General features: G+C 38.5%; 1 protein-coding gene across 1 annotated transcript in view; it reads left to right on the forward strand.

The window, feature by feature from the left end:
- The window catches only part of LOC129558986 (uncharacterized), a 117,256-nt gene that overhangs the window by 20,492 nt on the left and 75,326 nt on the right, over positions 1 to 21,438 (forward strand). Inside the window, exons 4-5 of the mRNA XM_088838422.1 lie at positions 5,786 to 5,953; positions 13,682 to 13,783. Coding sequence (XP_088694548.1) covers positions 5,786 to 5,953; positions 13,682 to 13,783 — 270 coding nt within the window. The remainder of the gene's footprint in view (positions 1 to 5,785; positions 5,954 to 13,681; positions 13,784 to 21,438) is intronic.

The following is a 21,438-nucleotide window of genomic DNA, read 5'->3' on the forward strand; positions in this document are numbered from 1 at the left end:
TGGATCCACAAGCGATTGTTTCCAGGACCCATATCCATGGTCACCAAATCCCTGGATGCTCAAGCCCCTAAGATAAAAGGGCTTCTCTCACACACTCCACAGCAAACAACCTGAAGTCCTTAGTTTTATGGGCAAATCCTCTACTACTAGTCTCTTTCACAATCACGTCTGCCTTGCAGAAAAAGGAGCAACTAGAGCTGTGCTGGAATCAGCTCATCCAGGTGGCACTAGTGGTAAAGAACCCGCTTGCCAATGCAGGAGACGCCAGAGACGCAGGTTCAATCCCTGTGTGGATCCCTGTGTCAGGAAGAGCCCCTGGAAGAGGAAGAGCACCTCAGTCCAGTGTTCTTGCCTGGAAAATTCCATGGACAGAGGAGCCTAACAGGCTATAGTCCATGGGGTGGCAAAGAGTTGCACACAATTGAGCACACACCAAGTAACCAACAGGTGCGTTGGAATCAGCTCACAGCGGTTTATTTCAGCCAATTGTGCACTTTTATCGGCTTCCCTGGTAGCTCAGAGGGTAGAGCACTTTTATACCCCCTAACACTGTAATTCATTAACATCAGGTTGGTAGCCTGAAACTGGCCATGGAGAATTTATCCAATGGAAACCAGCAAACACTACAAATCAGGGCTTTTTTTTTTTTTTTCTTTTGGACAATCACTTGTTAAACATTTACCAGTACCCACTAGAAACAACACAGGAATCAGTTGTATGACTTTAATTCAAATTCAAGCCAAAATACCATAATCATTTTAATTCAAGCAATTATTGTTTCCTTTGGGATTAATTCTGTTTTGAATGGAAATGTATAATAACAATTTGTTTCAGATTAGACATGAGGGAATTGAACCGCCATTTTATTCTTCAGTTTATCCAAGGCACAGACACTCAGAAGGCATGCTGTATTTCCTCAGAAACTTTTCAGTAGAGGCTGCAATTCACTAAGAGCTACTGGAGCTAGCATTGCTTAATGTGTGCTTTAAATTTTATCTCATTTATAGAGTCAGGATATGCTCCTAATCCATGACTTAAAATCTGACAGCTTTATCGAGCATCATTAGAGCTGGTGTTTTTCAGTCTGTTAATCTCACCCAGCTCTGACTTCCTACATAATAACTGGAAAACACATTAGGAATGGCATATTTATGTCTGTGGACACAGCTGATCAATCCATCTAGGCTGCGGGGAATGCTGACTAAGGCACACCAGGTAAATAGCTTGAAGGCTGTATACTGAAGTCAGAAGCGTCTGCAGCATGGAGCTCTGATTTTCATAATCTCGAATGGTTCCTGTAGTACAAACAGATGTGGCAAGAATTTGGGTCTAATTGTGTGAGGACTCTTGATAGCATTTCCCTTATTTCATTCCACAATAAGAATTATTAAGGAATTTTTTCTGAATATCAGGATTATTGGTAATTTAAATGCTCTTTGCGTTTTTCTGTTCATACTACATTTTAAAAGTGAACATGTGTTACTTTGAATCAGAGAAAAACACACAATAAAAGTTACTTTAAAATTGGAAAAAAAAGAATTATTAAGGAACTGCACTTACATAATAAAGGAACTTCAATTTCCAATAGTAAGTGCTAACAATTACATTGTGCTTACTATGCCAGGCTTTGTGATACAAGTGAGTTAGGCATGCTGTTTTCATCCTGACTTTACCAAATGTGGAGTCTGAGTCATGGAGAGAATACGAGAATAAGTCATGGAGAGAACAGGAATGTCACTCAGCTGTAATTAGTGGCAGAACTGACTGGACCATTCATATCTGACCTGGTCTCTCACTGGAAATGCCCAAACAGTCTTACTTCGTAAGACACCACTTTTTTGTTACCTTCAAATAATACAGTAGAATGAGAGAGATATGAGAATGTCTAAAAACACCTGAAACTGAGATATTTTATTTTTTGATTCTCAAGTCCAAAAAAAGGAAGTATTTAAATTTTTCAAGAGCAAAGAAGTGAACATGTAATTTCTGTCATACCGAGAATATTTAAGCGCTCATTCTGTGTACGTGTTATGTACAAACTGCTATATATAAAATAGATAACAACAAGAACTACTGCAAAAAATTTTAATTTTTTAAAAAAGAGCTCATTCTGTTTTAAAGTTTCATTTATTAAAAGACTCATCTAGCCAGCCAAATTTAGATGACCAGATTTTGGTGACAGAAATGTTTGGTTTGTTTTCTCTTTGGCTCAAAGTTCCAAAAGGGCAGTTGTTGGGAAATCCAGCAGCTCAAAACTGCAGCAGGTGTGTGAGGTGCTGCTTCATTGGATTTTAACACAAATTTTATGTCTCAGTTTATGTAAGAATATGTTGATCAGCTCTGTCTCGGTAACAGAATGAACAGAAAACTGCTCATCCACACAATCAAACCTGTATAGAAATAAGTGAGCTATTTTAACAGTCTCACGCAGGCTGACAAAAACAAAGATGTCTATAATTTAAAGGCCCACCCTCAGACCTTTAAATGACAGGGGGATGATTACCCATCCAACATGGACAGCTCCTATTCAGAAAAATAATGAAGAAAAATCCTTGTCCAGGAATCTGCATATGTTATATTCATAAATATTAAACTATAACTGAATATTTAAGGCTAAGGATATAGACAAATCAAATCATGGAAGACACTTTAGGGCTTCTGTAAATTTAGCAAGTATGTAAGAAGCAGTTTTGATGTACGCTTAAAGCTCAGATAGGTCAATGAATTACTATAATTTTTTGGTTTACTTTTCCTACCATTTAATGTCAAATGTTACACTCAGATTTATTAAAAAATGAGTGCAAACATACGTAAGGGGTGATGAAATATGATATGTGGAAGAAGATATGCTATATCCAAAGTTAAAGTATTCTCTTCTAAAGCTTTCATCATTTTTATTTCAACAGACAAGATGTCCCATAATATTCTCACATCCTTTACATTTTAGCTTTATTATTACATCCCCTTTATTTTCCCCCACCAAAACTGGATTTATTCAGTCAACATAATCTATCTTTCCAGTACCTTCTTCCCTACTTGTCCACATATGTTTATCTACCAATTCATAACCCCAACATCTTGTAGAAATTTTGCCTACTCCTCACTTGTGTATGCTCAGTCATGTCCAACTCTTTGTGACCCCATGGACTACAGCCTTCCAGGCTCCTGTGTCCATGGAATTCTCAAGGTAAGAATTCTGGAATGGGTTGCCATTTCCTCCTACAGGGGATCTTCCCAACCCAAGGATGAAACCCACATCTCCTGTATCTTCTGCATTGACAGGTGGATTCTTTACCACTGAGCCACCTGGAAAGCCCACCACTCCTCAAGGTCCAGACTAATGATACCCTTCCTTCTTCTTCCCTTCCCTTCGGTCACAACTACTCTCCTTCTTCTGAACCCTCTTATCTCATCCTAAGTACCACATCCGACTCATCTTTCTATCCTCGTTATGCCTAAAATTGTAGCTTGCTCATGACAGAGGAATAATTATTTTAAATTAATTCAACTTGATAAATGAGTAATTTATTTTTTAATTAGTTTATTTTAATTGGAGGCTAATTACTTTACAATATTGTATTGGTTTTGCCAGACGTTGACATGAATCTGCCCCGGGTGTATGTGTTCCCCATCCTGACCCTCCCTCCCACCTCCCTCCCCATCCCATCCCTCAGGGTCATCCCAGTGCACCAGCCCTGAGCACCCTGTTTCATGCATCGAACCTGGACTGGTGATCTGTTTCACATATGATAATATACATGTTTCAATTCTATTCTCCCAAATCATCCCACCCTCGCCATCTCCCACAGAGTCCAAAAGACTGTTCTATACACCTGTGTCTCTTTTGCTGTCTCGCATACAGGGTTATCGTTACCATCTTTCTAAATTCCATATATATCCATTAGTCTACTGTATTGGTGGAGAAGCCAATGGCACCCCACTCCAGTACTCTTGCCTGGAAAATCCCAGGGACGGGGGAGCCTGGTGGGCTGCCATTTATGGGGTTGCACAAAGTCGGATATGACTGAAGTGACTTAGCAGCAGCAGCAGCAGCATACTGTTTTGGTGTTTTTCTTTCTGGCTTACTTCACTCTGTATAATAGGCTCCAGTTTCATCCACTTCATTAGAACTGACTCAAATGCATTTTTCTTTAATAGCTGAGTAATATTCCATTGTGTATATGTACCACAGCTTTCTTATCCATTCATCTGCTGATGGACATCTAGGTTGCTTCCATGTCCTAGCTATTGTAAACAGTGCTGCGATGAACATTGGGCTACACGTGTCTCTTTCAATTCTGGTTTCCTCAGTGTGTATGCCCAGCAGTGGGGTTGCTGGGTCGTATGGCAGTTCTATTTCCAGTTTTTCAAGGAATCTCCACCCTGTTCTCCATAGTGGCTGTACTAGTTTGCATTCCCACCAACAGCGTAAGAAGGTTCCCTTTCCTTAAATGCATCTAAAACCACTTAAGTCATTGTGGATTGATATAAAGCGACTGGTATAATATCATTTGGTATATAAAATAAAAACTGTAAGAACAAGCATTAAAGATATTTGGGATTTGCTCTTGACTGTCTGTGAGAGGCTATGCTGTTTCATGCTTTGTCAGTATACCACCCCGACCATTTCTGCACAAGTTAAACAACCACTTGAACTAGAAACTTATTGTTGCTTGTATCTATGTATCAGGACAACTAACACTTGCACCCTTGAGTCTAGTATTAGGGCAGCAGAAGCAGAAATGTAAGGTGAGTGGCAAGAACCATTACGAGTGAGTCTCCAGAGAGTCAGTGAGCGCGAAAGACCCTTCTTTCCTAGGGGCTTTACATAACCAACCTTTAGCAGAAGCACAGTACTGATGACTGGTGGGCACAGTGCGGGGAGTAAGGGAAGGGCTTTACCTATAATCTTTAAGATAAACACGCAGAAGCAAATACAGTATGTGAGAAGAGATTAAAAGAGGAGTTTGTTGTTATTGTTGAAGAATCATTCTGGGATCTTCAAATCCCACTCTCTTCATGATAATGAAGAAATGTAAGTAAAGGATCTATGCTTTTCTTGAACGTATGTTTTAGTTACAAAATAGTGCTTCTCAGTTTTGTTTCCTTGAAAGACAGAAAGATGTGGGGCATGATTTTATTAAGGTTTTAATTACCCAAACAGGACTACAAAGAAACACTTAGGAGCTAAAAGAATAATGCAGTCTCCTTCCCTTAACTGACACAGCCTCCCAGAGAATCCAATAAACTCCCAAATACACAGAAAATGGTCAAGTGCTATGAATGAAACTGTCAGAGGAAACTACCTGCCTCCCTACACGCCTCATTCTACATGTGAGAGCATAACAGTTTTCTCGGAATGTATGTTTTTGCAGCACCTTCTTTGAAGCACAGAGAAACAATAAGGATTTTTTTTTTCCTCATGCTCGGTATTTTGAAAGGGATTCTAAATCTAATTCTCAGTCTTATGTGGCTTCCTCTTGATATCTGAATACTAATATGTAAGTCTCAGAAACATACTTCTCCACGAAAGGATTAATATACTGACTCCCACCGCACAGACCCTCAAGCAGTGCCTGTTTTATTTATGATAGTTTAGGACTATACAAGTCCTTCCCAAGAGAACTGTCTAACAAACTCAGCTACTTGTTTTCAGGGATCACACTGCGTTAGTATAGATTTTTGCCCTGCATATATATTCAGTGCTTTCTCACCCTGGCCATCAGCAGGTGCACAGCTTTCTTCCCAGATCATAATTCATGTTACCACTTTTTCTGCTCCTCAGTCACCTCAGAAGATGGCTGCTCTGCAGACCTTGGCTTTCGAGTCAGTATTGAAGAAAAAGGATTCTACACAGAGAACTTCCATTCAGCTGCATGGGTTTTCCGAGGGGATGATGGGAATCCTGAGGACAGTCCCAGATGTCTTAGCAAAAAACCCCGACCAGTAGCTGGTAAGGACCTCATAATTACGATAAAATGCATATGTCTTAGAGAAACTGTAACCAGGCAGATCTCTAAAGTTGGCAAACTTGCATACTGGATGGAGCATTTGGGAACATGTGTGTGTGTGTGTGTGTGTGTGTGTGTGTGTATGCGTGTGTACGTGTATACAGAGAACCTTCTTAATATTGTGAAAGAATCTGAAGCTATTAAAATAATAACTGTCTTAGGAACTCATTCCAAAGTAGACCAGTAACTCCAGAGTTGGAATAAAGATGAATGTAGGAAGAGTCAAGAGTCTTTTTCATTCTATGAGTAAAATATACTGTTTTAAAACCAATACAATATTGTAAAGTAATTAGCCTCCAATTAAAAGTTTTTTTTTAAATGTACTGGAGAATACAAACAAGCAACAAATCATTTATTGCTTGAACACTGGACTCTGACCACTTCTTTCACAATATTAAGAAGGTTCTCTATATACACGTACACACACATACACACACACACACACACACACACACACACACTTCTGCCTCATCTTTTTAATATACATAGGTCTAGTCCTGTTTTCAAATGCACACAAAATATGCATCTCACATTTTCATGTATACAGTTTGATATAAAAGAAAAATCCCCAACCAGTAGCTGGTAAGGACTCTATAATTATTAAATTAAATCTATAGCCTGACATATTTAATAATACAATTATTTAGTAATTATACTTTAATTTAATAAAATAAATATTTTCATGTGTTTTTGAAATGTCATTAATATTCAACAGTTTCATGATGTTTTTTAACAGATTAAAATTCAGTTTACTAAAACTGCATTTCCTTAATGGAATAACAGCATAGTGATTTTCTTAAAAAAAACGATACCTGAATAACAAATTTAAGAATGTGAAATTACTATCTCAATCTAATCTTCGCTGCAAAATTTAAGCTATAGAGCTTTTATAAACTTCTGTTTTATTGGTATAAATAAATTACTTTGATGAATAGTAAACAATGTAACTCAAGCAAGCAAAGATTCAGATTAAAAATAATGTTTTAAATTAATTTTACAATCATGCATTCAACAAACACCATTCCTACTATGGTCCAGGCACTGGGGAAAGCTGCTAAAGATACACAGAAGTAACTGGAGTGAGTATGATAGATTTCTATAAAGAGGTTCAGTACAGGCATCAAAAATGTGGTTAGTTTCATCTAATGCCATTTATGGAGACATGAGTAATTGTTGTTACCTATAAAATCATCATTTGTTTCATCTGTAGAGTAAAATAGATCCTTTCTTAATTTTTTCTTATAAATATGAAAGCATTGGAGGATTTTAATGAGGAGAAGTTGTAACTCTAAGTGGATTCCTGTGCTCATGCCTAAGACAATGCAATGTTTGTATATTGCACAGTAAAAATACTTAGTTATACTCATCTCAGAATATGAATTAATTGACATTAACCAGTCATTGAAAAGTAAGCAGTATGAAACTTTGATTCTAAAACTTCAGGAATTTAGAGTGGAATTTTTGAAAATTAAAATGGACACTGAGGAGCTGCATGTAAGTCAATGAAATTAAAATACTTCCTCATATCATACACAGAAGTAAATGCAAAATGGCTTAAAGACTTGACTAGGAGACCCAACACCACAAAACTCCTAGACAAGAACAAAGGCAAAACATTCTCTGACATAAATTGTAGCAATGTCTTCTTAGGTCAGTCAGTCTCCAAAGGCAAAAGAAAGAAAAGCAAAAACAAATACATAGGACCTAATCAAACTTATACGCTTTTGCACAGGAAAGGAAACCACAAATAAAACAAAAAGATAACTTATAGACTAGAAGAAAATATTTGCAAACAATGCAACTGTCAAGGAATTAATTTTCAAAACAGTTCATTCAGCTCAATAACCAAAAAACAAATAACCCAATCAGAAAATGAGCAGAAGACCTAAACAGACAAAGAAGACATGAAGATGGCCAACAGGCAGATGAAAAAATGCTCAGCATCACTAATTATTAGAGAGATGCAAATCAAAACCACAGTGAGGTATTATATCACAGCAGTCATAATGGGCATCATCAAAAAGATTGCGAACAATAAATGCTGGAGGGTATGTGGAGAAAAGGGAACCCTCCCACACTGTTGGTGGGAATGTAGAATGACGTAACTAGTATGGAGAACATTATGGAGTTTCCTTAAAAAATTAAACATAGAGCTACCATACGATCCAAAAATCCCACTCTTTGGCATATATCCAGAGAAGATTCTAATCTGAAAAAATATATGCTCCCCAATGTTCACTGCAGCACTGTTTACAACAGCCAGGACAAGAAAGCCCCCTAAATGTCCCTCAACATATGAATGCATATGAGATGTGATACACACACACACACACACACACACACACACACACAATGAGATATTACTCAGTCACAAAAAGAGAATGAAATAATGCCATTTGCAGCAAGGGAGGTGAGTCAGAGAAAGAGAAATATATGTGGGATCTAAAAGGATGATACAAATGAACCTATTTACAAAACAGAAACTGACTCACAGAGGAGACAAACATGGTTAACAAAGGAGAAACGAGGGGAGAGAAACTGGGTGTTAGGGAGTCGCAGACGCAAACGACTATATTCAAAACAGATCCACAGCAAGATCCTTCTCTATAGCACAGGGAACTCTGATATATTCAATATGCTGTAACAAACTATCACGGAAAAGAATCTTAAAAAGAATATGCATATGTATATATCTATATGTATGTGTGTATATATGTAACTGAATCACTTTGCTGTATTCCAGAAACTCACACAGTCTTGTAAATCTACTATTAAAAAAAAAAAAGAGGCTGAGAATCGAGGAATAAACTTTTTAAAAAAAGAACCAAAATCTTCTATAGTTAACTTTTATTTGAGTAGTAGAATGGCACAGGGAAAGAACACTAGGCTGAAAATAGGATTTTCAGGGTTAGGCTATTTGTTCATTGATGTATTCTCCACACCAAGGACAGTGCCTATTTCATTATAGAAAGCCAATATATATTTGCTGCATGAATGTATAAAAAGTAATTTACTAGCTATGTGACCTTAGAAAATTCACTTATTTACTGTTATTATCTCTCTGCCTATCTTACAGTGTTATAAAATGTGAAATGACACAATATATGTGAAAATTATAGTGGGCTATTTTTATCTGTCTTGACTATTTCTATCTCTTATCCTTATTTTTATTAATTTTATGAGAATTTTAACTAAATATTAAATACATATTCACATATATCTGTTTATATTTATATTTATTTTCTATAAACTGCAGACAATTGCTATTTCATAATATACTAACTAAATTGACCAATATGTATTAACTGTGGCAGGCAGGTGAAAAGATACATTAGATAGAATTCATTCTTCCCTCACAGTATCTTGGCTAACACCTGATGTAAGAAAGTACAATTATCACCATTTCTACAACTGTGTATGGTCATCAAAGAACAAGCGTTTAGTTGATTCACCATTATTTGCTTTAGCTAAAAAAAAAAAAAAAATTTGCTTAATTTTGCCCAAAAATTCATGCATGTGTGTGTATACACACACACACACATATGTGCCACACACATCCACACAGCTAAACAAATTATGCTTAAATGGAGTGAGCTTTAACGATTAATATTTATTGCACTGCTGTATTACAAGAATGTGCTAATTGTTCTTGCTTACTGTTATTAATGCTTGAAGTATTCCATATACCAGATACACGTTTTTAACGATGTGCTTTTGAGACATCAATAGAAGAAGCTGGAGATTGGGAGGAAACATGAGTTGGAGGCAAAAGATTAATTTTAAAACTGAAAGATGTTTTTATTAGCCTAATGACATTTTGAAGATATTGCAATGCTAATTTATATCTACCAATATGTATTGTGAGAATAAATTTTAAACTTACAAAATTCAATCTTTAATACTCTAGAAAGTGCCCTTCTATTATTTGGAAAAATAGAGTTTTAAAAGTTTTGCATCACTACAGAAGTATATTGCTGGAGCTACAAGAAAGTTTTCGGGTATTTTCAATATCTAAGTGGCGTTGTATTTATGGAACTATGTGCCCTTCATTTGAACTTTTACATCTAACAAGATGATTCCAAGGAAATGCTATTTGGGGGGATAAATTACTTGATGATGTGACCACACAGTCTCTGAAAAGACAATGACATTTATTGGTGGCTTTTCAGCAGCTGTGTGGCACTCACATATTATCCACCAGATAGCAGCAAGGGGCTCCAGGACTATAAATCTCAAAATGTGAGAAAATTGTCTTCAGAATGGGAGGGGAACATGTTGCAAAACAATCTGAGTGTATCTTCCCCCACAGGAGCACACTAGAATGGAGCTTACCATTTAAAGATTTTATTGAGTTGTTTATACTTTCACACATTGTTGACATTTGATTTACCTGATTGAAAAAAATAAAAAAACACTGCTACAGCCTTGAAAGCAATAGCTATCTTATCATCGCATGTAAGACAAAAAGCAAACATGATTTGATTTGAATCAACACAGTGAAAATACTCCATTAAACAAACATCAATTGGATAAGCAACTTGTCAAAAGCAGAAGCTAGTATCAAGAGGGTAACCGATAGGGAGCAAGAAGTTTTGACAAGTAGGATTGTTAGAAATGATTTCTACTGAGGTCAGAAGTAGGATTGCTGATTTTCTTTTTTGCCCTGATTAGCTACCAGCTTGCTGCAGACTGCTAAAATACTCATTTTGGGGTCCTTGAATTTCCCAGTTCTGTCCCTTAAATTATGCTGAGATCCAGTAAGTGGCAGTCCAAATAGTCATGTAAAATAACTGCCAAAAGGGAATCGTCTTAACAAATGATAAGAAATCTTCCCAGGAGCACAGAATATAGAACACAGAATTTTAGCACTGGAATACACTTAATACCTGCACAGCACCTTTGGTAAGCTTTTACTGACAGCTCTTTTAACCAACAGAGAAACAGTGTACTTTGTTCAGACATATTGGGATAACAAACATTCCTTCAGGAATCCATATGAAGAGACTCTTTCTTTGAATGTTTGCCAGTTTGGGTAGCCAAGGTCGAGGATGTAAGCTCCACGAGAAAAAGCCTCTTCTCTGTCCTCAACACTGCAGTCCTCATATTGATACATTAGAAAACAACTGGGCACATAGTAGACACTTAGTAAATGTGAATGAATCACCTCTGATATTAGGCTACAATGGATTATTAAAGACAAAGATGCTTATTTCCTTATTTTTATTAGATATTTTTATTCCCTAGCTGACCAAGGAGATGGTCAGCTAAGAACATTTGGAAAAATTACCTAATCCTTTTCTATCTTTGTCATCTTTTTATAAGAAATTTAATTTTTAAAAAGATTTACCTCAGTAATACCTGGGAGGAAACGTAATAAAGCAATGGCAAATCTGCTTACAAGCTCTGCGAAATATAAGGTAAATTTATAATAACAATATCTCTCCAAGATCAGGGAATCACCCACTCAGACATCTGTCAGCAATGGCAAAGAAAGACATTTCTCATCAAAAGGGAAGCTGAACAAAGGTCCTTAGCCACTCAAAATACAATTGTTAAGAATTCCTTTGAATGCTTGATTGCTTCTAACTTTATCCATATGTTGCCTACAGCAGACATTTTTTTCTTAGTATGAACCTTTTATATGAACCTAGAGGATGCAACTCTTCATAGAAGAAATGTCCCTGATCTCCAATATGAAGGAAGATGTAAATATTTCTTAGGAATGAAAAATGATACACAAAAATACAAAAGAATGGCTGAAAAGAAGCTACAAAATATATTACCCACAAATTTTAATGTATTCTTATTTTTAATGGAAAGAAATTCTATTAAATTATATCTTAAGGTGTGAATTTTCCCTGCCTTTATTAATAGATGAGCATTCTTATTTTATAATTAATTGCATTTTTCCTAGAGACCTAATAATACCTTTTTTCCAGAGGCATATTACTATTAATGCACTTCTGGAGCTCAGGAAGTTTATCATTGTACTTTATTATGATTTATTTTCTTTATCATTTTAAGATATTCATTAACATACAGGAAAAAAGCTCAACTAATAAAGTATTTCAATCTAATTGTTGGGGAAAGAGTAATTCTCCCAGTGACTCACTGGAAAAGACTGATGCTGGGAGGGATTGGGGGCGGGAGGAGAAGGGGACGACAGAGAATGAGATGGCTGGATGGCATCACCGACTCGATGGACGTGAGTTTGAGTGAACTCCGGGTGTTGGTGATGGACAGGGAGGCCTGGTGGGCTGTGATTCATGGGGTCGCAAAGAGTCAGACACGACTGAGCGACTGAACTGAACTGATTGCATTAATACTTCTCTCTGATGAAGTTCGGTTCAGTCGCTCAGTCGTGTCCGACTCTCTGCGACCCCATGAATCACAGCCCGCCAGGCCTCCCTGTCCATCACCAACTCCCGGAGTTCACTCAAACTCATGTCCATCGAGTCGGTGATGCCATCCAGCCATCTCATTCTCTGTCATCCCCTTCTCCTCCCACCCCCAATCCCTCCCAGCATCAGAGTCTTCCAGTGAGTCTTAAATACAACCAAATAATATTTTGAAGTCTTTCATTGTGATTCTTCCTTGGGTAACTTTGTCAGCATTTAAAAAGGGATTCTTCTGAGATCACATAAGCCCTTCAGATTTTTTATCTCAGTTGTGTGACTCAGCCATGTATTTTTTTCTAAATAAAATGCAAGGTGTAAATATACTATAAAGACAACACACCTGCCATGGCAACATTCCCTTTATGGAAATTGCCCTTCCACAAAAGGAAGTCTTCCTGAAACATGTTTTCTGCCTTGGAATCCTGCTCTTTCCTTGTCTCTGAAGAGTAATAGCCCAAAGAGTTCTTACCTGATAGATTTTATCTTTTAGGAATTCAGCCTGGGAAAATGCCCTTGGATAGTCTTGAGGTAGAAATTTAAAATGTCCTGAGGTAGAGGAAGATCAAGAGGGTCCAGAAGTGTGTTATGGTTATGACCTTATCAGCAAGCAGAAGTCTTGAGGAAGAAACGCACCCACCCACACTGACACCCACACACCTATATTTACACCTACAGAAAAGACGCGTAAAGATAGCAGCAGGAAACAGGAGAAGACACAAGACTGGAAAACAGCTGGGCCACGTTAATTTAAAATGATTAGACTAACGTTCAATTCTTTTGAATTTTTACCGTCAAGCTTCTGGATCTCTTCACTTTCAGTGCAACATAACTTTACCATTTCTGCAAGGCCCAGCTGCTTCCCTTGCTTCTGAGAAGCTCAGCTGCTCAGGATTTCCTGGGGTTCTGTAAGCCCTGATTATCACGGATGAAGATTCGGTTTTCTTATTCCCACGCGCATTAAAACCTTGTCGGAACTGTCCCCTTGCTGAAACCTGCAAGGGTCAGCTGCTTGGGGAGGAAGCCCTGACCCTTCCTCACCACGTGACTTAGCGGACTTGCTTAGCGTCTTGCTGCCTCAGTTTTCACCTCTCCAAAAAAAACTGTTAATCTTAGGTCGATGTGAACATTAAATTAGATACTAGTTGTAAAGTACTTTGGCTTTTATTAAGCCCGGTATATACTTAACCAGCAATAAATACCAGCTCTGTTTTCATTGCATTTGTAGTATCTAAAGATTAACTCAAAAGAATGTTCTTTTCGTTTCCTCTTTAGTTCGTGAGCGCACCGTGAAGCTCGTCAAAGGGACAGGCGATTACCCCTGGGGATTCCGTATTCAGTACTCCAAACCTATCGTGGTAACTGAAGTGGACGCTAGTAAGTTGTTTCACTACAGCAGTTGTAATTCAAACCAGGACAATGATCTCAGGCCTCGCACAATGTACTCAATAGCCTCCAATACTGAAGTCTTGTAAAACACACATATACAATAGAAGTAGTTTCTAAATCTCAAGTCTATCAAAAACTTATAAGGATTGGCAAGTGCTGACATCGTGATCAATTGTTTTTTAGACTACCATGCTTCCCTGCTGGAATAGACACCTCTGGTAAATATTGGGCCTCCCCATCAAAGAAGAACCCTACCTGTACCTACAAAAACAGGGCTCAAGCTCTGCAGACAAGAAGGGTCTTGAGTAGGCAGCTGCCAATTTGTTACTATTTAATAGTTTCTATGAGGAGTTCCATTCCCCATAGATTATTTCCTTTATGGCTTCTCAGATTTATTTCCTAACAAATTAGGAATTAGTAGATACCTAGTGAAAGATATATCTTTTTCTCCCTGATCTAAAACATGAGAATAAGATATAAAGATAAGATAAATATACCCATACCCAGCAGGCTGCATTGCTGCTGTTGTTCAGTCCCTCAGTCCTGTCCGACTCTTTGTGACCCCTTGGACTGCAGCACACCAGGTCTCCCTGTCCATCACCAACTCCCAGAGTTTACCCAAACTCATGTCCATCGAGTCAGTGATGCCATCCAGCCATCTCATCCTCTGTCATCCCTTTCTCCTCCCATCTTCAATCTTTCCCAGCATCAGAGTCTTTTCCAGTGAGTCAGCTCTTCGCATCAGGTGGCCAAAGTATCAGAGTTTCAGCTTTAGGATCATTCCTTCCAGTGAACACCCAGGAGTGATCTCCTTTAGAATGGACTGGTTGGATCTCCTTGCAGTCCAAGGGACTCTCAAGAGTCTTCTCCAACACCACAGTTCAAAAGCATCAATTCTTCGGTGATCAGCTTTCTTCACAGTCCAACTCTCACATCCATACATGACTACTGGAAAAACCATAGCCTTGACTGGACAGACCTTTGTCGGCAAAGTGCTGCATTAAGGGAGGCCTAATGAAGTTATCACAGAAGGGTGCCCAGGGCTACTAGGGTTTTCTGAATTACATTATAGTCCTCATCTGGACTGGGAGTTTTCCAAGATCAGAAACTGTATCATATCCATTATTTTAATCTGCAATACTTGGTGCAGAGTCCCAAAGGTAACAGAGCTGATCCTCCCAAAACACCTGTGGAGGGAGCATGAGCTCCCTAAGTGTGTGCCCGCCAGGGTGGGGTGGACAGTCAGGGAGGGAGGCATACTGTCCACGAGGCATGCAGCCCTTCCTGCTCTGCCCTGCACCCCAATCCTGTCTCTGATTTCACTAAAATCCCACCTCTATACCTGATTCAAATGCACTTAAATTTTTACTTTTCCTCCTTTCCTCCTTCTCTAGAAAGATAATCCTTTTACCTTCTTGTGACTGATAAAAGTTTTATAAGTATAGTAACAGACGTAGAATTCTTTAAGGTAATAAAGGAAATTCCTTTTTCTCAGTTCCTAAAGCCTGAGAGGTAGACACCAATGCAGAAGTAAATGTGCAGAAGACTGGAGGAAAGCACTGTGACAGACAAGTGTAAGTAGGGCCTTGAGACCACGATGCAGGTCTGGCACCTGTGAAAGGACAGGGAGAAGGAGGCAGGATTGTGCAGGAAGAAGTCAAACTGCACTGCAGCTCTGAGAAATTCTGAGATGGTCCAGAAAAACCATACACTAGATCAGTCTCTCTTTGGCCAGAAACAGGCTGACTCCAGTACCCGCTTCAGATTCAGTCACGGGCTGGAAGCAGTGACTTATTGGGGAGAATGTAGCCTTAGTAGAAGGCAGGATGCCCAGAAAGTGTGGCAGTTGAAGCCTGCCTCGCCTGCCCACTAAGTCACGTCAGTCGTGTCCAACTCTTTGCAACCTCATGGACTGTAGCCCGCCAGGCTCCTCTGTCCATGGGGATTCTCCAGGCAAGAACAATGGAGTGGGTCGCCATGCCCTCCTCCAGGGGATCTTTCCCACCCAGGGATCGAGCCCATGTCTCTAATGTCTCCTGTGTTGGCAGGCGGGCTCTTTACCACTAGCGCCAGCTGGGGAACCCCAACTTTCACTTGGTTACAATCTGCACAGCAGTTTCTCTTGAAGCTGTGTCTAGGTAGTGTGGATCTAAGACCTTTATGTAGAGTATGAAATATGAAGCTTTCAGGAAGGAAAAACAAGGCAAATTGAAAGACATAATTCTCATAAAGGTGTGCCAAATATTACTTTGAAAATAACAAAATACAGAAAGAAATTAAAGAACACCGAAATTAACAGCAGGAAAAATGGGAGCAGTTTGTAAATTTTAAAGATGTCAGTTCTTCCTTAAGTTCATCCATAGATATAATCCCAATTAAAATTCTAGAAGAGTAGCTCTCTTTGTTTTTGCTTTTGTTTTTCTTCATAAAAACGTTTCAATTAGATCCTAAAATATTTATAGAAAAGCAAAAGGCCAGGTTATTAACTTTGATGTGAATAAATTTCAATTAAAGTTTAATCAGCTAATCAAATATGGGTTACTATCAAGCAGGTCATTCTCAGAATGATTGGATAAGGCAGGGAGTTTACCCAGATGTTGGTGGGAGTTGGGGATATACGGGTGGACCCCAGACAAATGAGGAGAGTGTAGAAGGGGAATATGGCTATGGTGACAGAACTCAGATGATAAAACACAAGCATTGCAAATTTTGTCCAAGGACACCCTTTCTCTCCCTCTTAGTGCTCTTCAAATTAGCAAGAACAGGAAACAATTGTGGCTTTAATTATCTCTGTATAGACAAAGACAGTTCACTATTTTTTTTATTTTAATTGGAGGCTAATTACTTTACAATATTGTGGTGGTTTTTGCCATACAGTGACATGAATCAGTCATGGATGTACATGTGTTCCCCATCCTGAACCCCCCTCCCACCTCCCTCCTCATCCCATCCCTCTGGTTCATCCCAGTACACCAGCCCCGAGCATCCTGTATCATGCATTGAACCTGGACTGGTGATCTGTTTCACATACGATAATATACATATTTCAATGCCATTCTCCCAAATCATCCCACCCTTGCCCTCTCCCACAGAGTCCCAAAGACTGTTCTATACATCTGTGTCTCTTTTGCTGTCTCGTATACAGGGTTATCATTTCCATCTTTCTAAATTCCATATATATGCGTTAGTATACTGTATTGGTGTTTTTCTTTCTGGCTTACTTCACTCTGTATAATAGGCTCTAGTTTCATCCACCTCATTAGAACTGATTCAAATGCATTCTTTCTAATGGCTGAATAATACTCCATTGTGTATATGTAACACAGCTTTCTTATCCATTCGTCTGCAGATGGACATCTAGGTTGCTTCCATGTCCTGGCTATTATAAACAGTGCTGTGATCAACACGTGTCTCTTTCAATTCTGGTTTCCTCGGTGTATATGCCCAGGAGTGCGATTGCTGGGTCCTATGGCAGTTCTATTTCCAGTTTTTTAAGGAATCTGCACACTGTTCTCCATAGTGGCTGTACTAGTTTGCATTCCCACCAACAGTGTAAGAGGGTTCCCTTCTCTCCACACCCTCTCCAGCATTTATTGCTTGTAGACTTTTAGATAGCAGCCATTCTGACTGGCGTGAAATGGTACCTCATTGTGGTTTTGATTTGCATCTCTCTGATTATGAGGGATGTTGAGCATTTTTTCATGTGTTTGTTAGCCATCTGTATGTCTTCTTTGGAGAAATGTCTGTTTAGTTCTTTGGCCCATTTTTTGATTGGGTCGTTTATTTTTCTAGAATTGAGCTGCAGGAGCTGCTTGTATATTTTTGAGATTAATTCTTTGTCAGTTGCTTCATTTGCTATTATTTTCTCCCATTCTGAAGACAGTTCACTTTTTATCATCAAGGGGCTTCAGTATTTTTAAAGGCCACCTGGCTTTAAGAACATGCATGTTCGTTTACGGGGAAGGTATTCATGGATGTTGGTCCCTTCCCGCTTCCCTTATTTCCTTCCCGCTTCCTCCTCGCCCTGCTTTCTTTCTCTTCTGTTCTCTTTCACTTCTCCCCGTCACCTCTTTCCTCCTCTGACTTTGCAAGAATATCCTTAAACAAATAAATAATTCATAAGGAAGATAAAAATGACTCCCCTTTAAAACTCAAATAGGTCTGACATGATAAGTTTAGCAAATTTTTGCAAACTATCAAAAACCTCGACACACTTTTCATGCCTGCCTTTCTGGATAAAATAAGTAAATGCCGTCTAATAAAAGGTTATGATTTCTCTAATGCCTGATACCTTTATAACTGTCCAGCTGAGACAGTTAACTGTATCTAATCCATTGACATGTGAAACAAATCAAAATATTTGCATTGTACGTGATGTGATATTCAGGAGGACCTGAGGTTTTGAAAGAGGAGAAATGAAGCATCTCTACTGTAGCAAAAATGCTCCAATAATACACAGTTAACCTCGGATTTTATTCAACATCAGAAAGTGCTGCCCTGGCAGGGATTCATGTATGCTGAGTCTACTTCTCTTTTTTAAAAAAATGTATTCCTCAATGCTGAATAGCAACCTCTGAAATCCATTGTCTAGTCAAATCTACCAAATGAAGGGCTGAGAGACTTTAAAATTGCACATATTTCCAGCATTTCAGAGAATCTCATTCACACCACAAAACATTGTTCTGCATGCAATAGAGAGACTTAATTACACACTGACAAAAGAGCTACAGCACGAAGACCTGTAGGTGGGACAGAGATGATTATCCGTAAGTACACAGAAAGGAGCTTGCTTGTAGCTTACATAACTAATTGCCCACACCCAGCTGGCACTTGTATGAACATTTTTTGTGAAGGCCCAAATGCTTGTGAGATCTGTTGGCATAAACAAAAGAAACAGATGTTCCAACTCTGATACCAAGCAAACTTGAAAAGGAAACAATACATTTAGGGATGGGCAGACCAGAGACAAAATTATGGACAGACCCATCTTTCTGGAAGCTCTAGAGTTTAAAATGCTACTATTATAGTAAAAATTTTTTAAATGAAAAGGACAAGCCCCCTTTTAATGATAAGTTTTCAGATTCTACATTATATGTAAATGTGCATAAAAGAATGAAGTAGCTCAGCATTTAACTCTTTATAATCAATACAGAACTATGTCGCCGAGTATCCTATTGGGGAAACCAATTTAGAAAAATGTGGGCTTGTTTTCTTAACACTTTGATCCTTCCTGTCCAGTGCAGGATGTATACTTCCATTCTGCTCCCAAGAGCAACCTCAAGTAGGGCAACTGTCTGTGTGGTGTATTAGAGTCACCTTGAAACACCTCCCTCCTCCAAGAGATCACCACGCCTCAAACTGTCACCATAATTAGTAGATAAAGGGAAAAATGTGTAAGTTGCATTCAAATTATAGGAATACAGTCAATACCCTCTATAATTAAAGCTATCATGTAAGCTATCAGGAAGAGTTTAACACTACAGAAGTAATTCCTCTACAAACAAGAATAATTTTCACTCATAATGCAAAGATAGATAACAGTTTTTAAATGAGCAAAGGATTTGAGTAGTTCTTTCTCCAAAGAAAGTAAACAAATAGCCAAATAAGCACATAAAAAAATACTCCACATCAGTAGTCATCAAGGAAAACAAATGAAAACCACAACAAAATACCATCCTATGCCCACTAGAACAGCTATACATAAAAAATAGCAAATATTGGCAAGAAAGTGGCAAAACTGAGAACACTTATACAATGGTGATAAGAATGGAAAATGGTATAGCCACTTTGAAAAACAGTCTGAACATTCCTTCTGCGTTAAATAAACATACAGTTACTACTTCACCCAGGAATTTCACTCCTAGGTGTATACCTAAGGTGATGGAAACACATGTTCACAAAAAAATAATTGTACTCAAATTTTCATAGCAGTGTCATTCATCATAAAAATGGAAAACAATGCAAATTATCATCCATTGATGAATGGATAAACAAAATGTGCTATATTCTTATGATAAAATATTTATTCAGCAATTGAAAAGAATGTAGTGCTTGCTACCACGTGGATGGATCTGGAAAATAGCGTGCTGAGTGAGTGACACCAAACATAAAAGACCGTATATTATATTATTTCACTTATATAAAATGTTCACAACAGGCAAGTCCACAGAGACAGAAAATAGATTAGTCATTGCCGAGAGCTGAGAGGTTGGGGGAGATGGAGAATGACTGCTCTTGATTACTTGGTTTTTTTCTGGGGCAACAAAAATGTTCTAAAATTATATTGTGATGATAGTTTCACAACTCTGTGAATACACTAAAAAGCATTTAATTGTACACTTTAAATGGGTAAAATGATATGGTATGTAAATTTTGATTCAATCAAGGTGTTAAAAAAAAACAAGGTATGTCCATACTGATGGATTCTTTAGGTCCAATATTGTTTTTAAAGCTAAGTTTACTTGGAAGAGAAGATCTGTTACCAAACACTCATACTTTTGATTATATAGTAGTTTATCACTTCATCTAATCAATCATTTAGCATATGATTCAGCACAAATAGCTCAAACATTTGTCTTTCACTTCTACCCACTCCTTAAAACTCTTTAGCTATAATTTGCTTTTCCTAATCCAGAATCTGCCTGCAGTACAGCAGACCGGGGTTCAATCCTTGGGTCGGGAAGATCCCCTGAAGAAGGAAATGGCAACCCATTGCAGTATTCTTGCCTGAAGAATCCCATGGACACAGGAGCCTGGTGGGCCTCAGTCCACGGGGTCACAAAGAGTCGGACACAACTGAGCGACTAACACTTGTGACTTCACTAATCCAGCTCTAGTCACATTTCTTCCATTCTTGTTCATCTTGACCTTGTGAATAGGCAAGGATTTAGAACCATAGTTATTATGGTTACTTTTGTGGTGTCACTATAGCACTGTTGACCATTTTCTCCATCTTGAAAATTTTCCTTTGCCTTCACTGAGCTTTTCTAACAAATTTTTATTGGCGTATAGTTGCTGTGTTAGTTTCTGCTGTACGGCAAAGTGAACCAGCTGTACACAGACATACATCCCCTCTTTTTTTCGTTTCCTTCCCATGGAGGTCACCCGAGCATTGAGTAGAGCTCCCTGTGCTATTCAACAGGTTCTCACGAGTCACCTACTTTACACTTAGTACCAGCAGTGTGTGCGTGTCGATCCCAATCTCCCAATTCATCCGACGCCCCCGCCCCGCTCCGTGGCGTCCATACGCTGGTTCTCTGCACCTTCGTGATCTTATCCTCTTGCCTCCACGCTCCCTAGGCCCTCCCTGCCCTTTCTTTGTGCTCCTCTTTAGCCGCCCATTCCCTCTCCCTCCTTGAAGGGAATTAGGATTATTTTTCAAGATCTTATTCTCAGTGCTCTCTACAGCTCTCCTTACATTTGCCCCTTTCATTCTAAATTCTGAGTCCATTTCTCAGGCCAGCTTGCTATCCTAGATTTCAAAGATGGTTTTATACCTGGCCCAGTGAACATTTTCAGTGTTTTCTCTTGCTTGGTTATCTCAGTATATTTAGTCAATGTTTGTAATGCCCCAACCACGTGCTAGAGATTATACTAGCCATGGGAAATGCCTAAATCAATCAATAAGAAATTTTACTTGCTCA

This window comes from Moschus berezovskii, chromosome 8 (assembly GCF_049115385.1).
Source record: "Moschus berezovskii isolate FMDL1 chromosome 8, NW_MosBer_1.0, whole genome shotgun sequence".
In the NCBI taxonomy this organism is placed as follows: Eukaryota; Metazoa; Chordata; class Mammalia; order Artiodactyla; family Moschidae; genus Moschus; species Moschus berezovskii.